Source organism: Hyperolius riggenbachi, chromosome 8, assembly GCF_040937935.1.
Source record: "Hyperolius riggenbachi isolate aHypRig1 chromosome 8, aHypRig1.pri, whole genome shotgun sequence".
Classification (NCBI taxonomy): Eukaryota; Metazoa; Chordata; class Amphibia; order Anura; family Hyperoliidae; genus Hyperolius; species Hyperolius riggenbachi.
This window is the reverse complement of record NC_090653.1, coordinates 37671702-37691453: the sequence shown is the minus strand read 5'-3', so window position 1 is coordinate 37691453 and position 19752 is coordinate 37671702. Positions and strand designations below refer to the sequence as shown.

The window sequence follows — 19752 nt, the reverse complement described above, 5'->3', positions numbered from 1 at the left end:
GAGGACAAGTCTGCCATTGTGACCAATGGTAATGGCGGGGGAACCCTTCCTGGTGTGATTCCTGTCCGGAGTTGGAGCCTAACAAACGTTCGGCTACCACCACACATCCATTGCAAGGAGGGCAGCAGGCATGAACACCCCGAGGTAGTGACCAAAAATAACAATACGGGACTCGGGAGGCCCTGCTGTTTTCGAAATGAATTGACTTTAAATCATTTAACGGGAATCCGTTATGGAGGGCAAGTCTGCCATTGTCACCACGGGTAATGGCCGGTAAATCAAGGTTGGATTCCAGCCCGAAGTGGGAGCCTGCTGAGACCCATGCTGTAGCTGCCCTGACCGTGCTTTGCAGACCAGGCATCTGTGGTCATATGGACCCTTGACCCAGCGGAAGACAAACCAAGTCGAAAGCATTTGCCAATAATGTTTTATGGAGGGCAAGTTTGCCATCTTTTTCAATTGTGTGAAACTGTAGATGGTACTATAGTCTCAGTACCATGGTGACTGACCATGGCTGGGGAATCCGGTTTCTATCGCGTTCCGGAGTTGGAGCCTAACAAACGGCTACCACCACACATCCAGGCAAGGAGGGCAGATGGCAGGAATGGCCGCCCCGAGGTAGTGACCAAAAATAACAATACAGGACTCAGGAGGACTTTTTAAAGCCCTAATTGTAATGAATCAACTTTAAATCCTTTAAAGGGAAACCGTTATAGAGGGCAAGTCTGCCATCCATTCAAGTGCAAGGTATGCACTTACTGCCAGGTATAATACAATGTGCAGTCACAGATGCAGTGAAAGGTATGCAGTAACTGCACACGAGTCCTCCTGCCGTAACTGTTCCTTTTCACACTCCTCCACAGCTTCATCCACCACTCGACGCACGGCACACTCCAGGAAGTAAGCGTAGGGGATCAAGTCGCTGATGGTGCCTTCAGTGCGACTCACCAGGTTGGTCACCTCTTCAAACGGCTTCATGGTCCTGCATGCATTTCACATCAGTGTCCAGTGGTTGGCCCACAACATTCCCATCTTCCCAGATTGTGTCCTTTTACTGTAATTATACAGGTACTGGGTGACGGCTTTCTCCTGGTCTAGCAGGCGAGAGAACATGAGTAGGGTGGAATTCCAGCGGGTCGGGCTATCGCAAATCAGGCGTCTCACCGGCAAGTTGTTTCTCCGCTGAATGTCCGCAAAGAGTGCCATGGACGTGTAAGACCACCTGAAATGCACACACAACTTCTTGGCCTGCTTCAGGATGTCCTCTAAGCCTGGGTACTTTGTGACAAACCTTTGCACAACCAGATTCAGCACATGTGCCATGCAGGGTGCATGTGTCAGCTTTCCCAAATTCAATGCGGAAATGAGATTGCTGCCGTTGTCACACACCACGTTGCCAATCTTCAGCTGGTGCGGGATCAGCCATTGCTCCACCTCTTTGTTAAGAGCAGCCAGGAGAGCTGGTCCAGTGTGACTCTCCTCTTTGAGGCAAGACATGTCTAAGACTGCGTAACACCGTTGTACCTGGCATGCAGCGTAGGTTCTGGGGAGATGGGGCTGTGTAGCTGGAGAGGAGGAGATGGCAGCACCGCTAGAGTTCAACTGCCACTCAGCCAAGGAGGAGGATGACAGCGAAGAGGATGTAGCAGGAGGAGGAGGAGGAGGTGGCAGGAGGCCTGCCTGCAAGCCATGGAGGTGTCACAAGTTGGTCCGCTGTGCAGCCACGTACTCCCTGCTTGCCATCGGTCACCAGGTTGACCCAATGGGCTGTGTATGTAATGTAGCGGCCCGGCTCGTGCTTGGCAGACCAGGCATCCGTGGTCAGGTGGACCCTTGACCCAACGCTCTTCGCAATAGATGACACCACTTGCCCCTGAACTGCACAGTACAGTTTGGGTATGGCCTTTCGTGAAAAATAAGTGCGGCCTGGTATCTTCCACTGCGGTGTCCCAATGGCCACAAATTTACGGAAAGCCTCTGACTCCACCAGCTTGTATGGTAATAGCTGGCGAGCTAATAGTTCTGCCACACCAGCTGTCAGACGCCGGGCAAGAGGGTGACTGGCCGAAATTGGCTTCTTCCGCTCAAAGACTTTCTTCACGGACACCTGGCTACTGCTGTGGGCAGAGGAGCAGGAACCGCTCAAGGGCAGAGGCGGTGTGAAGGAGGGTGGCTGTGAAGGTTCAAAGGAGAAAGCGGATGAAGACGATGCACCTGAAGGAGGAAGAGGAGAAGGAGGGTGGCTTGTCTTTTGAGGGGTGCTGCTTTTCCTCACCTCAGGTGTTCTTGCCATAGCTGTTTGTGCCTTTTCTCCAGGTGCCTTCGTAAGGCACTTGTCCCTACGTGGGTGTCGGCCTTTCCACGGCTCAATTTTTGGAGGCAGAGAGAACAGATGGCTTTGCTTTTATCTGAGGTACACACGTTAAAATATTTCCAAAACGCTGAGCCCCCCTGGGGTGATGGCACTATGGTGGCATCAACAGCTGACCTTGAAGGGCATGTTGTATAGCTGGCGATACATGGCACCGGACACTGCCCCCAGCTGCTTCTGAGGACGAGCTCCCTCTGCTTCTTTCATGGACTCGTCTCCTCTTACTCCTCTCTGGCTCCCCCTCTGAACTGTCCCCCTGGTCATCTCTTCTATTGGGAACATACGTGGCATCCGGATAATCGTCATCATAATCCTCCTGCCCAGCTTCACTTTCCTCAGACAACTCCACAACTGCACCAACTTCAGGTGCTTCATCATCCCCCTCCTCACACGTTACGTTCATACTATCGCCACCTAACTCAGACGTATGAGGTGTTGTAACTTGCTTAGCGCCTTCATCTTGTTGTAGCATTATTGGCTGTGAATCAGTGATTTCCACACCAAATAACTCCTGCGAAGTGTCAAATGCAGCGGATGTGGTGCTTGTTGTAGCACTGGTGGCTGGGGGAGATGAGGTGTTCTGTGTTAAATATTTAAGCACGTCCTCACAATTTTGGGAAGTGATGGCACGTGCCTTCTTTTCATCACTGTACTTTGGGCCAGGTCCGCACGAAATCACAGCAACACCACCTCGCACAGACCTGCCAGTGCCAGGTGGCCTTCCTCTGGGTCGGCCTCTACCTCTTCCTCTATCTGGTTTGTCCATTTTGTCCATCTCGAGGGGAAGCTAGGAATATGCAGTGAGGTGGGTTCACTCAACTCAAAGGTAGGTAGATGCAGTGAGGTGAGTTCACTCAACACAAAGGTAGGTAGATGCAGTGAGATGGGTTCACTGAACACAAAAAGGTAGATATGCAGTGAGAGGTGAGTTCACTCAACACAAAGGTAGTTATATGCAGTGAGGTGAGTTCACTGAACACAAAAGGTAGTTATATGCACAGAGGTGAGTTCACTCAACACAAAGGTAGTTACATGCAGTGAGGTGAGTTCACTCAACCCAAAGGTAGGTAGATGCAGTGTGGTGAGTTCACTCAACACAAAGGTAGATAGATGCAATGAGCTGGGTTCACTGAACACAAAAGGTAGATATGCAGTGAGAGGTGAGTTCACTCAACACAAAGGTAGTTATATGCAGTGAGGTGAGTTCTCTCAACACAAAGGTAGTTATATGCAGTGAGGTGAGTTCACTGAACACAAAAGGTAGTTATATGCACAGAGGTGAGTTCACTCAACACAAAGGTAGTTACATGCAGGGAGGTGAGTTCACTCAACCCAAAGGTAGGTAGATGCAGAGAGGTGAGTTCACTCAACACAAAGGTAGGTAGATGCAGTGAGGTGGGTTCACTGAACACAAAAGGTAGATATGCAGTGAGGTGAGTTCACTCAACACAAAGGTAGTTACATGCAGTGAGGTGAGTTCACTGAACACAAAAGGTAGTTATACAGTATGCACAGAGGTGAGTTCACTCAACACAAAGGTAGTTACATGCAGTGAGGTGAGTTCACTCAACCCAAAGGTAGGTAGATGCAGTGAGGTGAGTTCAGACAACACAAAGGTAGGTAGATGCAATGAGGTGGGTTCACTGAACACAAAAGGTAGATATGCAGTGAGAGGTGAGTTCACTCAACACAAAGGTAGTTATGTGCAGTGAGGTGAGTTCACTGAACCATAAAGGTAGTTATATGCAGTGAGGTGGGTTCACTGAACACAAAAGGTAGATATGCAGTGAGGTGAGTTCACTCAACACAAAGGTAGGTAAATGCAGTGAGGTGGGTTTACTGAACACAAAAGGTAGATATGCAGTGAGGTGAGTTCACTCAACCCAAAGGTAGTTATATGCAGTGAGGTGAGTTCACTCAACACAAAAAGGTAGATATGCAGTGAGGCGAGTTCACTCAACACAAAAGATAATTATGTGCAGCGAGGTGGGTTCACTCAACACAAACGTAGGTGTATGCAGTGATGAGGTGGGTTAACTAAACACAACAGGTACTAGTATTAGGTAAATGCAGTACTGGGTAGTACAATGTGCAGCTCCCTGTCACACACACAGGTAGTCACTGAATGTGCTGCTGCTGCTGGGCTGCTGGCAGTGGGACACACACAGTATGAATTAGCAATGCTGTCTAAGCAACACAAGTGTCAGTTTGAAACACAGGAAAAAAAAATGATCACATGAGCAGGATTAGCTCTGAAAAGAGCTGTTGAGGGGTGCTATTACAGCAATAAGATTCAGCTAGGAGCAAGTTAAGAAGGCAAGAGCCTGACTAATCTGTCCCTAGGAGAACAAGTCTGCAGCAGCTGTCCCTAGTCTGTCTCTAGCTGGCACACAAGTGAGGCTAATGGCCGCCGGAGCCTGCCTTATATAAGGGGGGGGGGCTTCAGGGCTTAATGTAGCCGGATTGGCTACAATGTGCCTGCTGACTGTGATGCAGAGGGTCAAAGTTGACCCTCATAGAGCATTATGGGGCGAATCGAACTACCAGGAAAGTTCGCCTTTGCCGGCGAAGGCGGAACCGTTCGCCGGCGAACCGTTCGGCCCATCTCTATCAGGGAGCCCGCTGGCACCAGCCTTGGGGGCCTGCCCAGAGATTTGTTTGTGTTTGTGCCAGGTAGGGAGCTGCACACACTATTCCCTATCCCAAAAATGCAGCTGAAGTCACATTCAAACATCCAAACTTTCACATCTCACTAATATTATAAATGCCAAAGTGTGTATGTTTGGATGTTTGCTACTCGATCACGAGCAATGGCTGATCGGATTTGAATGAAATTTGGCACACACATTGTACATTATGTGGAACAACAGGATACTTTGTATCCCATTAGAGATGGCCCAACCTTGGAGAACTCACGGAGAAGCACATGATCAGTTTGATCAGCTGATAGATTTGTAAGCCTCTGATTTGCTGGTCATGATCATGTGTTAAACCAGGAAGTCATCTCAGCAAATCAGAGGCTTCCATGCATCAAGTGTGATCATAAAACTTTTAAATCCATTTTGTCCTATTTAGCAATGAACCAAAGAATCGTTCCTTATCAATTGCCTTCATAAACAGTACATTTTCTATACAATTCGATAGAAAAAAAATCGCATCGAAAGACCGCATTTGTAAAAAAAAAAAATGGTACTGTTAATGGGTACGTTAACAGATGGTTTTTTTTAGCACCAGTGTGACCCAGGCATAAAACAGTTACTAAGGTTCTCTGACCCGCCCACCGGTGTGGGCCCACCACTGCATCCAGCATGTCCCCCACTTCATAAAGGGACCACTGCTTTAAGCATGCTTCCCCCCCCCCCCCAACACACACACCATAGAGGCATCACATCTCCTAGCATGCTCCCCCAATCCATAGAGGCACCCTATCTCCCAACATGCTTCCATGTCCATAGAGGCACCACATCTCCCAGCATGCCCCCCTCCCCCCTCCATAGAGGCACCACTGCTCCCAGCTTAAAATATTCTCCAAATCCAAAAAAGCTTCATTGGCAGGACCAAATACATTTAGCATTGCCAAAGCAAAACAAAGCATTAACATAGGGAGGGGGTTGTGGAAATAAGGGAAGGGTATAGGGGGTTGGGGTATGTAGTCCTTAGGGTGTGGAGGATGTAAGGGACAATATGGGGGGCTGGGATATACAGTCCATAGGGGGGTATTAGGGGGTGTACAGTCCATGGGCTCGATTCACAAAAGGGTGCTAACTCAGTTTGCACGCCCAGAGCTTTTATTGATCACACGCAAAGTTTATCACTACGAGGTGTGTGTGAAATGTTGCACCGGGTGCCCCTAAACCGTAGCATCGGGTGCACCAAAAACATCGCACTGTGCGACATTTCGGCTGCGCACCCAGTGCGACGTTTTAGGGGCACACGGTGCAACATTTTATTTGCACGTGGTACAACGTTTCGCGCACCCCTCGTAGTGCTAAACTTTGCATGCGCTAAGTAAACGCGCAAAATTTTGCACGTCCTAAAGGGCTTTAGGCGTGCTAAGGGGCTTTTAGGCGTGATAATTAAGTTAGCACCCTTTTGTGAATCAAGCCCCATGTGGTATCATTCCCCACTCCATAGAGGCACCACATCTCCCAGCATGCCCCACTCCATAGAGGCAACTTTGCTTCAAGAATGCTCTCCTCCCCACTCTATAGAGGCACCACATCTCCCAGCATGCCCCACTCCATAGAGGCACCTTTGCTTCAAGAATGCTCTCCTCCCCACTCCATAGAGGCACCACATCTCCCAGCATGCTCTCCCCACTCCATAGAGGCACGACTACTTCAAGCATGCTCCGCCACTCCATAGAAGCACCACTGCTCCCAGCATGCCCCTCTCCATAGAGGCACCACTGCTCCCAGCATGCCCCTCTCCATAGAGGCACCACTGCTTCAAATATGCTCTCTTCCCCACTCCATAGAGGCACCACATCTCCCAGCATGCTCTCCCCACTCCATAGAGGCACCACTGCTCCCAGCATGCTCTCCCCACTCCATAGAGGCACCACATCTCCCAGCATGCTCTCCCCACTCCATAGAGGCGCCACATCTCCCAGCATGCTCTCCCCACTCCATAGAGGCACCACTGCTCCCAGCATGCTCTCCCCACTCCATAGAGGAACCACATCTCCCAGCATGCTCTCTCCACTCCATAGAGGCACCACTGCTCCCAGCATGCCCCCTCCTTCCATAGAGGCACCACTGCTCCCAGCATGCCCCCTCCTTCCATAGAGGCACCACATCTCCCAGCATGCCCCCTACTCCATAGAGGCACCACATCTCCCAGCATGCCCCCTACTCCATAGAGGCACCACTGCTCCCAGCATGCCCCCTCCTTCCATAGAGGCACCACTGCTCCCAGCATGCCCCCGACTCCATAGAGGCACCACTGCTCCCAGCATGGCCCCTCCTTCCATAGAGGCACCACTGCTCCCAGCATGGCCCCTCCTTCCATAGAGGCACCACTGCTCCCAGCATGCCCCCTACTCCATAGAGGCACCACTGCTCCCAGCATGCCCCCTACTCCATAGAGGCCCCACTGCTCCCAGCATGCCCCCTACTTCATAGAGGCACCACTGCTCCCAGCATGGCCCCTCCTTCCATAGAGGCACCACTGCTCCCAGCATGCCCCACTCCATAGAGGCACCACTGCTCCCAGCATGCCCCCTACTCCGTAGAGGCACCACTGTTCCCAGCATGCCCCCTACTCCATAGAGGCACCACTGCTCCCAGCATGGCCCCTCCTTCCATAGAGGCACCACTGCTCCCAGCATGCCCCCTACTCCATAGAGGCACCACTGCTCCCAGCATGCCCCACTCCATAGAGGCACCTTTGCTTCAAGAATGCTCTCCTCTCCACTCCATAGAGGCACCACTGCTTCCAGCATGCTCCGCCACTCCATAGAGGCACCACAGCTCCCAGCATGCTCCTCTCCATAGAGACACCACAGCTCCAAGCATGCCCCTCTCCATAGAGGCACCACTGCTCCCAGCATGCCCCTCTCCATAGAGGCACCACAGCTCCCAGCATGCCCCTCTCCATAGAGGCACCACTGCTTCAAATATGCTCTCTTCCCCACTCCATAGAGGCACCACATCTCCCAGCATGCTCTCCCCACTCCATAGAGGCACCACATCTCCCAGCATGCTCTCCCCACTCCATAGAGGCACCACTGCTCCCAGCAAGCCCCCTCCTTCCATAGAGGCACCACTGCTCCCAGCATGCCCCCTCCTTCCATAGAGGCACCACTGCTCCCAGCATGCCCCCTCCTTCCATAGAGGCACTACTGCTCCCAGCATGCCCCTCTCCATAGAGGCACCACTGCTCCCAGCATGCCCCCTACTCCATAGAGGCACCACTGCTCCCAGCATGCCCCCTCCTTCCATAGAGGCACCACTGCTCCCAGCATGCCCCCTCCTTCCATAGAGGCACCACATCTCCCAGCATGCTCTCCCCACTCCATAGAGGCACCACTGCTCCCAGCATGCTCTCCCCACTCCATAGAGGCACCACATCTCCCAGCATGCCCCCCACTCCATAGAGGCACCACTGCTCCCAGCATGCCCCCTCCTTCCATCCAGGCACCACTGCTCCCAGCATGCCCCCTACTCCATAGAGGCACCACTGCTCCCAGCATGTCCCCTCCTTCCATAGAGGCACCACTGCTCCCAGCATGCCCCCTACTCCATAGAGGCACCACTGCTCCCAGCATGCCCCCTCCTTCCATAGAGGCACCACTGCCCCCAGCATGCCCCCTCCTTCCATAGAGGCACCACTGCTCCCAGCATGCCCCCTCCTTCCATAGAGGCACCACTGCTCCCAGCATGCCCCCTACTCCATAGAGGCACCACTGCTCCCAGCATGCCCCCCTACTCCATAGAGGCACCACTGCTCCCAGCATGCCCCACTCCATAGAGGCACCACTGCTCCCAGCATGCCCCTCTCCATAGAGGCACCTTTGCTTCAAGAATGCTCTCCTCCCCACTCCATAGAGGCACCACATCTCCCAGCATGCTCTCCCCACTCCATAGAGGCACCACTGCTCCCAGCATGCTCCGCCACTCCATAGAGGAACCACTGCTCCCAGCATGCTCTCCCCACTCCATAGAGGCACCACATCTCCCAGCATGCTCTCCCCACTCCATAGAGGCACCACTGCTCCCAGCAAGCCCCCTCCTTCCATAGAGGCACCACTGCTCCCAGCATGCCCCCTCCTTCCATAGAGGCACCACTGCTCCCAGCATGCCCCCTCCTTCCATAGAGGCACCAATGCTCCCAGCATGCCCCTCTCCATAGAGGCACCACTGCTCCCAGCATGCCCCCTACTCCATAGAGGCACCACTGCTCCCAGCATGCCCCCTCCTTCCATAGAGGCACCACTGCTCCCAGCATGCCCCCTCCTTCCATAGAGGCACCACATCTCCCAGCATGCTCTCCCCACTCCATAGAGGCACCACTGCTCCCAGCATGCTCTCCCCACTCCATAGAGGCACCACATCTCCCAGCATGCCCCCCACTCCATAGAGGCACCACTGCTCCCAGCATGCCCCCTCCTTCCATCCAGGCACCACTGCTCCCAGCATGCCCCCTACTCCATAGAGGCACCACTGCTCCCAGCATGTCCCCTTCTTCCATAGAGGCACCACTGCTCCCAGCATGTCCCCTTCTTCCATAGAGGCACCACTGCTCCCAGCATGCCCCCTACTCCATAGAGGCACCACTGCTCCCAGCATGCCCCCTTCTCCATAGAGGCACCACTGCTCCCAGCATGCCCCCTCCTTCCATAGAGGCACCACTGCTCCCAGCATGCCCCCTACTCCATAGAGGCACCACTGCTCCCAGCATGCCCCCCTACTCCATAGAGGCACCACTGCTCCCAGCATGCCCCACTCCATAGAGGCACCACTGCTCCCAGCATGCACCTCTCCATAGAGGCACCTTTGCTTCAAGAATGCTCTCCTCCCCACTCCATAGAGGCACCACATCTCCCAGCATGCTCTGCCACTCCATAGAGGCACCACTGCTCCCAGCATGCTCTGCCACTCCATAGAGGCACCACTGCTCCCAGCATGCTCTCCCCACTCCATAGAGGCACCACATCTCCCAGCATGCTCTCCCCACTCCATAGAGGCACCACTGCTCCCAGCAAGCCCCCTCCTTCCATCCAGGCACCACTGCTCCCAGCATGCCCCCTACTCCATAGAGGCACCACTGCTCCCAGCATGCCCCCTCCTTCCATCCAGGCACCACTGCTCCCAGCATGCCCCCTACTCCATAGAGGCACCACTGCTCCCAGCATGTCCCCTCCTTCCATAGAGGCACCACTGCTCCCAGCATGCCCCCCACTCCATAGAGGAACCACTGCTCCCAGCATGCCCCCTCCTTCCATCCAGGCACCACTGCTCCCAGCATGCCCCCCACTCCATAGAGGCACCACTGCTCCCAGCATGCCCCCTCCTTCCATCCAGGCACCACTGCTCCCAGCATGCCCCCTACTCTATAGAGGCACCACTGCTCCCAGCATGGCCCCTCCTTCCATAGAGGCACCACTGCTCCCAGCATGCCCCCTACTCCATAGAGGCACCACTGCTCCCAGCATGCCCCCTCCTTCCATAGAGGCACCACTGCTCCCAGCATGCCCCCTACTCCATAGAGGCACCACTGCTCCCAGCATGCCCCCCTACTCCATAGAGGCACCACTGCTCCCAGCATGCCCCACTCCATAGAGGCACCACTGCTCCGAGCATGCCCCTCTCCATAGAGGCACCTTTGCTTCAAGAATGCTCTCCTCCCCACTCCATAGAGGCACCACATCTCCCCGCATGCTCTCCCCACTCCATATAGGCACCACTGCTCCCAGCATGCTCCGCCACTCCATAGAGGCACCACTGCTCCCAGCATGCCCCACTCCATAGAGGCACCACTGCTCCCAGCATGCTCCCCCAATCCATAGAGGCACCACTGCTCCCAGCATGCTCCCCCAATCCATAGAGGCACCACTTCTCCCAGCATGCCTCCTCCTTCCATAGAGGCACCACTGCTCCCAGCATGCCCCACTCCATAGAGGTACCACTGCTTCCAGCATGCTCCCCCAATCCATAGAGGCACCACTGCTCCCAGCATGCTCCCCCAATCCATAGAGGCACCACTGCTCCCAGCATGCTCCCCCAATCCATAGAGGCACCACTGCTCCCAGCATGCCCCCTACTCCATAGAGGCACCACTGCTCCCAGCATGCCCCATGGTGTGTGTGTGTGTGTGTGTGTGTGTGTGTGTGTGTGTGTGTGTGTGTGTGTGTGTGTGTGTGTGTGTGTGTGTGTGTGTGTGTGTGTGTGTGTGTGTGTGTGTGTGTGTGTGTGTGTGTGTGTGTGTGTGTGTGTGTGTGTGTGTGTGTGTGTGTGTGTGTGTGCGTGCGTGCGTGCGTGCGTGCGTGCGTGCGTGCGCGTGCGTGCGGTGTGGTGTGGTGTGGTGTGTGTGTGTGTGTCAGCCCACTTACCTGCTTTCACCACACAGAGGGGTAGCTGGGAGAGGAGCAGGAGAGTCCCTGCACCGCTCCATAATGAATGCATCATCCAGGCTGAGAGCAGCAGCTACACGTGTTGCGCTGCTAGAGTTAATGGAGCCTTCGCTACTGTATCTCCCGCCAAAACTATTTATAGCATAACCACATACCATAGTAGAATGACCTGATGATGCACACACACCGCAGTACAAAGGACAGCCAGCAGGACATGATGGGAGAATGTGCCTTTCCCTCTCGCCCTGCAGAGTACGAGTAGGGAACCTGAAGAACGTAAAAATTATTTAAAGAGACACTGAAGCGAAAAAAAAAATGTGATATAGCGAATTGGTTGTGTACTATGAATAAATACTAGAAGATTAGCAGCAAAGAAAATATTCTCATACTTTTATTTTCAGGTATATAGTGTTTTTTCTAACATTGCATCATTCTATAATATGTGCAGATTACACAACACTCAGCATTCAAAATGAGTCTTTCAGAGCAGTCTGTGAAGTAATGACCTCTCCTCTAGCAGAGGAAAAGTAAATAGTCCAGGAACAGTTGAGATAATAAAAGTCAGATAACAGCCCTCTCCAAGACTAAAGGTGGCCATACACTGGCCCGATTCGCGGCCGTTTTGACAGCAGATTCGATCCTGGGATCGAATCTGGTGCCAATCGATCGCGCTAAACGCACACGCCGATCCGATTTCCTCCCGAAATCGGATCGGTCCGTCGATCGCGCCGTGCGGGAAATTACCCTCGATCGCCCGCGGGTAGGGAGCGCATTGCTAGCGGCGGCCGATCCGATCAGGTATACATTACCTGACGCTGGCTCCCGGGCGTCTTCTCCGCATCTTCTCCGCGCTGCACCCGCTCCATCCCGGCGCTTCCTGTCACTGCAGTGACCAGGAAGTTCAAATAGAGGGCGCTCTATTTGAACTTCCTGGTCACGGAGTGACACAGGAAGCACCGGGATGGAGCGGGTGCAGCGTGGAGGAGATGCGGAGTAGATGCGGAGAAGACGCCCGGGAGCCAGCGTCAGGTAATGTATGCGCGGGGGGGGGACAGGCGGCAGCGGCGGCTCCGCAGATTGTGATCGGTTTCAGGCTGAAATCGATTTACAATCTGTTTGCAGTAAAGGCAGCCATACGATCCCTCTCTGATCAGATTCGATCGGATAGGGATCTGTCAGCTGATCGATCTAATGGCAAATCGACCAGTGTATGGCTAGTCAGAGAGCTTAATGGCTTGTTTGCATAGAGATAACAACTGGAGTTTCTCAACTCTTCCTGTACTGGAAACAATTACACCGATGTATCTGATCTTAATGTTTTATTTCTTAGCTGTGCTACAAATACAAATCATAATATCATCATTTTTTGTTTCGCTTCAGTGTCTCTTTAAGATAAACACATGATGTAGCTGAAAATGAATATTACATACTAACCTCACCATCAATTCCTCTCAGAAGCTCACTATTTGCTTCTTACAGTGATCCCTTCCAGTTCTGACAATATTTTGTCAGAACTGAAATACACCAGTTGCTGTCAGTTATACATAAGCAGCTGTCAGTTACAACTGAATGTGCAAGGTAATGTCCATGTTTCCCTATGGCTTAAGTGGGCAATATTACAGTTTAATAGTGTGCTGACCAGGAAGCTGTTATGGGGTAATGTCCATTTTTCAAATGGAGGACAGATAATTCCATTGATCACAGTGGACAAATGGAACGCAGGAGAGGAGGAAGAGATTGAAGAGAAGACTACACAGGAGGTAAGTATGACCTGTGAATGGTTATTTTGACTTTTCATTTTCAGTTCAGGTTCTCTTTAAGTATGAGAAGACTCACCGGGATCTGACATGCCAGCGATGACCGCTTCTCTCCCCGCATCGCGCCCAGGGTCTTCTCCTAGGTAACAGCGTGTCTCCTTACTGTGACGCGCTGCTACGTGCAGGTGCATCACGGTAAGGAGACACGCTGTTACCTAGGAGATGCCTTGGACGCGATGCGGGGAGAGAAGCGGTCATCGCTGGCATGTCGGATCTTGGTGAGTCTTCTCATACTTAACACTCCGCTCGCACTCTGCAGGGAGGGAGGTAGAAACTACAGGCTGATCTTACACCTGTCGCCGCTGATCTGAGGTCTGCCAGCATGGCACCCAGCCCCCAGCCTACACACAGAGCCAGCCCCAGCCAGCCTGCACCTGCCCTCAGACCCAGCCTGCCCCCCCAGACCCACCCTGCACACATCCCCAGCCAGCCTTCACCCATACCCAGCCACCCTGCCCCCTTACCCAGCCAGTCTGCACCCATACCCAGCCTTCACCCTGCCCCAGCCACCCTGACCTCCAGACCCAGCCTGCAACCTGCCTCAACCAGCCTGCACCCAGACCCAGCCACCCTGCACTCAGACCCAGCCGCAGCCAGCCTGCACCAATACCCACCCTGTCCCCATACCCAGCCTGCACCCATACCCTGCCCCAGCCTGCACCCTGCACCCTGCCCCAGCCTGCACCCTGCACACAGACCCAGCCTGCACACCCTGCACACAGACCCAGCCTGCACCCTGCACACAGACCCAGCCTGCACTTTGCCCCAGCCTGCACCCTGCACACAGACCCAGCCTGCACTTTGCCCCAGCCTGCACTTTGTCCCAGTCACCCTACGCTTAGACCGAGCCTGCACCTTGCCTCAGACCCAGCATGCAACCAGACCCATCCACCCTGCCCCAGCCACCCTGCACTCAGATCCAACCTGCACCCTGTCCCAGCCATCCTGTAACCAGACCCAGCTACCTCCTAATAAAAGGGGGCATGACTTAGTGGGTGTGGCCTGTGTTAACCACATAAGGACCACAGTCTTTTCGCCCATTAAGGACCAGAGCCTTTTTTTCCATTCAGACCACTGCAGCTTTAACTGTTTATTGCTCTGTCATACAACCTACCACCTAAATGATTTTTACCTCCTTTTCTTGTCACTAATACAGATTTCTTTTGGTGCTATTTGATTGCTGATGCGATTTTTAGTTTTTATTATATTCATCAAAAAAGACATGAATTTTGTCAAAAAAATGATTTTTTTAACTTTCTGTGATAAAATTTGTCAAATAAAGTAAAATTTCTGTATACATTTTTGTCCAAATTTATTGTGCTACATGTCTTTGATAAAAAAAAAAACATTCAGTGTATATTTATTGGTTTGGGTAAAAGTTATAGTGTTTACAAACTATGGTGCCAAAAGTGAATTTTCCCATTTTGAAGCATCTCTGACTTTTCTGAGCACCTGTCATGTTTCATGAGGTGCTACAATTCCAGGATAGTATAAATACCCCCCAAATGACCCCATTTTGGAAAGAAGACATCCCAAAGTATTCACTGAGAGGCATGGTGAGTTCATAGAAGATTTTATTTTTTTGTCACAAGTTAGCGGAAAATGACACTTTGAGACAAAACAAAAAGTTTCCATTTCTGCTAACTTGTGACAAAACAAAAAAAGAAATCTGCCACAGACTCACCATTAGTGTTGGGCGAACAGTGTTCGCCACTGTTCGGGTTCTGCAGAACATCACCCTGTTCGGGTGATGTTCGAGTTCGGCCGAACACCTGACGGTGCTCGGCCAAACCGTTCGGCCATATGGCCGAACTAAGAGCGCATGGCCGAACGTTCCCCGAACGTTCGGCTAGCGCTGTGATTGGCCGAACGGGTCACGTGGTTCGGACCCGAACGCGCTCTGATTGGCCGAACTGTCACGTGGTTAGGGTAAATAAATACCCGAACCACGTCATATCTCCGCCATTTGTCTGTGGGTTTAGCTTTGGGTAGGCAGGCAGGGTAGTTCGCGCTCCAGCCACGCTAGCCAGGGTCCCCCCCAGTCATTGTGTGTCGCTGCTGGGAACAGTAGTACACCGCTCGTTCAGCCACACTATATAGCATTCTGTGTACTGTTCTGTGTCTGCTGGGAACAGTAGTACACCGCTCGTTCAGCCACACTATATAGCATTCTGTGTACTGTTCTGTGTCTGCTGGGAACAGTAGTACACCGCTCGTTCAGCCACACTATATAGCATTCTGTGTACTGTTCTGTGTCTGCTGGGAACAGTAGTACACCGCTCGTTCAGCCACACTATATAGCATTCTGTGTACTGTTCTGTGTCTGCTGGGAACAGTAGTACACCGCTCGTTCAGCCACACTATATAGCATTCTGTGTACTGTTCTGTGTCTGCTGGGAACAGTAGTACACCGCTCGTTCAGCCACACTATATAGCATTCTGTGTACTGTTCTGTGTCTGCTGGGAACAGTAGTACACCGCTCGTTCAGCCACACTATATAGCATTCTGTGTACTGTTCTGTGTCTGCTGGGAACAGTGGTACACCGCTCGTTCAGCCACACTATATAGCATTCTGTGTACTGTTCTGTGTCTGCTGGGAACAGTGGTACACCGCTCGTTCAGCCACACTATATAGCATTCTGTGTACTGTTCTGTGTCTGCTGGGAACAGTAGTACACCGCTCGTTCAGCCAGACTATATACCATTGTTTACTGACACTATATAGCAGACTATATAGCATTGTGTGTACACCGCTCAGCCAGACTATATACCATTGTTTACTGACACTCTGTGTACACCGCTCAGCCAGACTATATACCATTGTTTACTGCCACTCTGATTCTGCTGGGAACAGTAGTACACCGCTCGCTCAGCCAGACTATATACCATTGTTTACTGACACTATATAGCAGACTATATAGCATTGTGTGTACACCGCTCAGCCAGACTATATACCATTGTTTACTGACACTCTGTGTACACCGCTCAGCCAGACTATATACCATTGTTTACTGCCACTCTGATTCTGCTGGGAACAGTAGTACACCGCTCGCTCAGCCAGACTATATACCATTGTTTACTGACACTATATAGCAGACTATATAGCATTGTGTGTACACCGCTCAGCCAGACTATATACCATTGTTTACTGACACTCTGTGTACACCGCTCAGCCAGACTATATACCATTGTTTACTGCCACTCTGATTCTGCTGGGAACAGTAGTACACCGCTCGCTCAGCCAGACTATATAGCATTGTGTTTACTGCCACTCTGTGTACACCGCTCAGCCACACTATATAGCATTGCGTATTCTGCCAGTCAGTGTGTATATTGCTGGGATCAGTAATACTCCACTCACCGTCAACCACTATATGAGCTCAACATGAGTTCCCCAGAGACCTCCGCTGTGAGCAGCACTCCCAACAACAGCAACAGCCAACGCCCCACGCAAGCTATAACATCCACCCCAGCAGCCAGTGGTCAGCAGCAGCCCTCCCCGGAGGAGAACGTTGTGTCCATCAGTCCGTCGCCAGAGCGATTAATGAGGGCTGCCATTGAGGAGATGATGGGGCCTGATGTGGAGGAGGAGGTCTGGCTCAGGCCAGCATCCCAAGTTAATGTTGAGGACGATGAGGGGTCTGTGTCTGGGGATGTTGGGGTGGCAGAGGTGGTGGGTGGGTCAGACTCAGGAGAAGAGTTGTATGATGAGGATGATGATCGGGACCATCTGTATGTGCCTCAGAGTCCGACCCCGGAAAACATGTTGTATCGTGTGTTTAGGTACTAAAATCTGCGATCCCTCCCAGTAGTGTTGGGCGAACAGTGTTTGCCACTGTTCGGGTTCTGCAGAACATCACCCTGTTCGGGGTGACTATATAGCAGACTATATAGCATTGTGTTTAATGCCACTCTGTGTACACGGCTCAGCCACACTATATAGCATTGTGTTTACTTCCACTCTGTGTCTGCTGGGAACAGTAGTACACCGCTCACCCGCCACTGTATAGCATTGTGCTCTGTGTCACTGCTGACAATAGTGGTACACCGCTCACCCACCACTGTATAGCATTTCTGTACTGCCACTGTACTGCTGCCAGTCAGCGTGTACTTTAAGGATAAGTGAAATGAGGAAGAAATCCGGTGAAAGAGGGAGGGGCAAGGGAAGAGGTGTTTCCCCTGACGGTTCACGTACAGGCCACAGGGGAGCACCCAAGAAAACCCACTCAATACTGCCCATGTTGTCCAGGACAACAACCCTCACAGATCCAAAAGAACAGGACCAGATAATTACTTGGATGACCTCTCAAGCGTCCAGCAGTGGGTTAAGCAGCACCAGCACATCACGCACGAGGTCCGAGTCCTCAGCCAGTTAAAGTCTGGGCTTTCTTTGAAGACTGCACTGAGGATGTTACCATGGCGATTTGCAAGGTGTGCAAGACCCGCCTGAGCAGGGGGAAAAGTATTAACAACCTCTCCACCACCAGCATGAGCCGCCACATTCTATCCAAACATCCCACTCTGTGGGCAAACGCGGCAGGACAGGGTACCACCGTACCACCAGCAACACTGCCTCCCTTGGGTTCACCAGACTCACCACCAGACCCGCCTCAGCAGCAGCAGTAGCCCAGCCATTGCGTGGTTCACAACATTCACAAACATCAGACGATGCTGACACTGTCACTTTCCGGACTAGTGCTCTTGAGGTCTCCCAGTGTTCATCAAACACAACAACCAACAGCCCTTCGGTGTGCAGCGCTACGGTTGAGTTGTCTGTCTCTGAGATGTTTGAGCACAAGAGGAAATTGCCAGCAAATGACCCCCGGGCCGTGGCAGTAACAGCCAGCCAGCATAGCCAAGCTTCTGGCCTGCGAAATGCTGCCATATCGAGTGGTGGAGACAAACAGCTTCAAGGGCATGATGTCAGTGGCCATCCCACGTTACGTGGTTCCCAGCCGCTACCACTTTGCGCGCTCTGCAGTGCCTGAGTTGCATGAGCACGTGGTCAGCTAAATAACCCGAAGCTTGAAGAATGCCGTTGCCTGCAAGGTTCACCTCACCACTGACACCTGGACGAGTGCGTTCGGCCAGGGTCGATACATCTCCCTTACCGCGCACTGGGTGAACCTTGTGGAGCCTGGCAGCGATTCCTCACCTGCTACGGCGCGGGTGTTGCCCACGCCGCAAACAGCTGCACCGCCGTCCCTCCCACTGGATAACAACAGCAGCACCTACCTCTCTGACTCCTTCTCCTCCAACGCATCTCAAAGCTGTACCTCATCCGGAAACGCTAACCCAGCACCAGCAGCAGTAGGATCGTGGAAGCAGTGCAGCACAGCTGTTGGCATGCGTCAGCAAGCGTTGCTGAAGCTGATCTGCCTTGGGGATAAGCAGCACACAGGGGAGGAAATTTGGAGGGGAATAAAGGAACAGACGGATTTGTGGCTGGCACCGCTGGACCTGAAACCGGGCATGAAGCTAGACACCTGGCACGAACTGGCAATGTACGCAATAGAGGTGCTGGCTTGCCCGGCAGCCAGCGTTATGTCGGAACGCTGTTTCAGTGCTGCCGGAGGCATCATCACAGATCGGCGTATCCGCCTCTCCACAGAAAATGCAGACCGTCTGACTCAAATTAAAATGAATCAATCCTGGATTGGAAACGACTACGCAACACTCCTGGACCCCAACCAAGTAACATGACCGATGAACATCTGGGATGGTTTAGCGTTTCCGGTCCCTGTTTATTGAACCTCTCATCTGTATTACATTTATGACTGCATGGCGGCAAAAAGCATTGCTGCTATATCCACACGCTTTTTGTCCTCATGCAAGGCCTGGGTTGTTGTGTCTCACAAAGCGTGGCCTTCTCCTCCTGCGCCTCCTCCTGTTCCATCACGTGTGCTGCTGCTGCTGGGTTACCGTTGCCGGTCCCTGTTTATGGAACCTCTTATCTTTATTACATTTATGACTACATGGCGGTACAAAGCATGCTATCCGCACGCTTTTTGTCCTCATGCAAGGCCTGGGTTGTTGTGTCTCACAAAGCGTGGCCTTCTCCTCCTGCGCCTCCTCCTGTTCCATCACGTGTGCTGCTGCTGCTGCTGCTGCTGCTGGGTTACCGTTGCCGGTCCCTGTTTATGGAACCTCTTATCTTTATTACATTTATGACTACATGGCGGTACAAAGCATGCTATCCGCACGCTTTTTGTCCTCATGCAAGGCCTGGGTTGTTGTGTCTCACAAAGCGTGGCCTTCTCCTCCTGCGCCTCCTCCTGTTCCATCACGTGTGCTGCTGCTGCTGCTGCTGCTGGGTTACCGTTGCCGGTCCCTGTTTATGGAACCTCTTATCTTTATTACATTTATGACTACATGGCGGTACAAAGCATGCTATCCGCACGCTTTTTGTCCTCATGCAAGGCCTGGGTTGTTGTGTCTCACAAAGCGTGGCCTTCTCCTCCTGCGCCTCCTCCTGTTCCATCACGTGTGC

At 52.5% G+C, this 19752-nt stretch overlaps 1 protein-coding gene across 4 annotated transcripts in view; it reads right to left on the bottom strand.

Moving 5' to 3' along the window:
- Positions 1–11521, bottom strand: part of LOC137528086 (uncharacterized) — a 131685-nt gene extending 120164 nt beyond the window's left edge. For all 4 annotated transcript variants that reach the window (XM_068249346.1, XM_068249347.1, XM_068249349.1 and 1 more), the window contains exon 1: positions 11424–11521. In XM_068249346.1, the coding sequence (XP_068105447.1) occupies positions 11424–11499 (76 nt within the window). In that variant the 5' untranslated portion in view covers positions 11500–11521. The remainder of the gene's footprint in view (positions 1–11423) is intronic.
- Positions 11522–19752: the final 8231 nt, after the last annotated feature.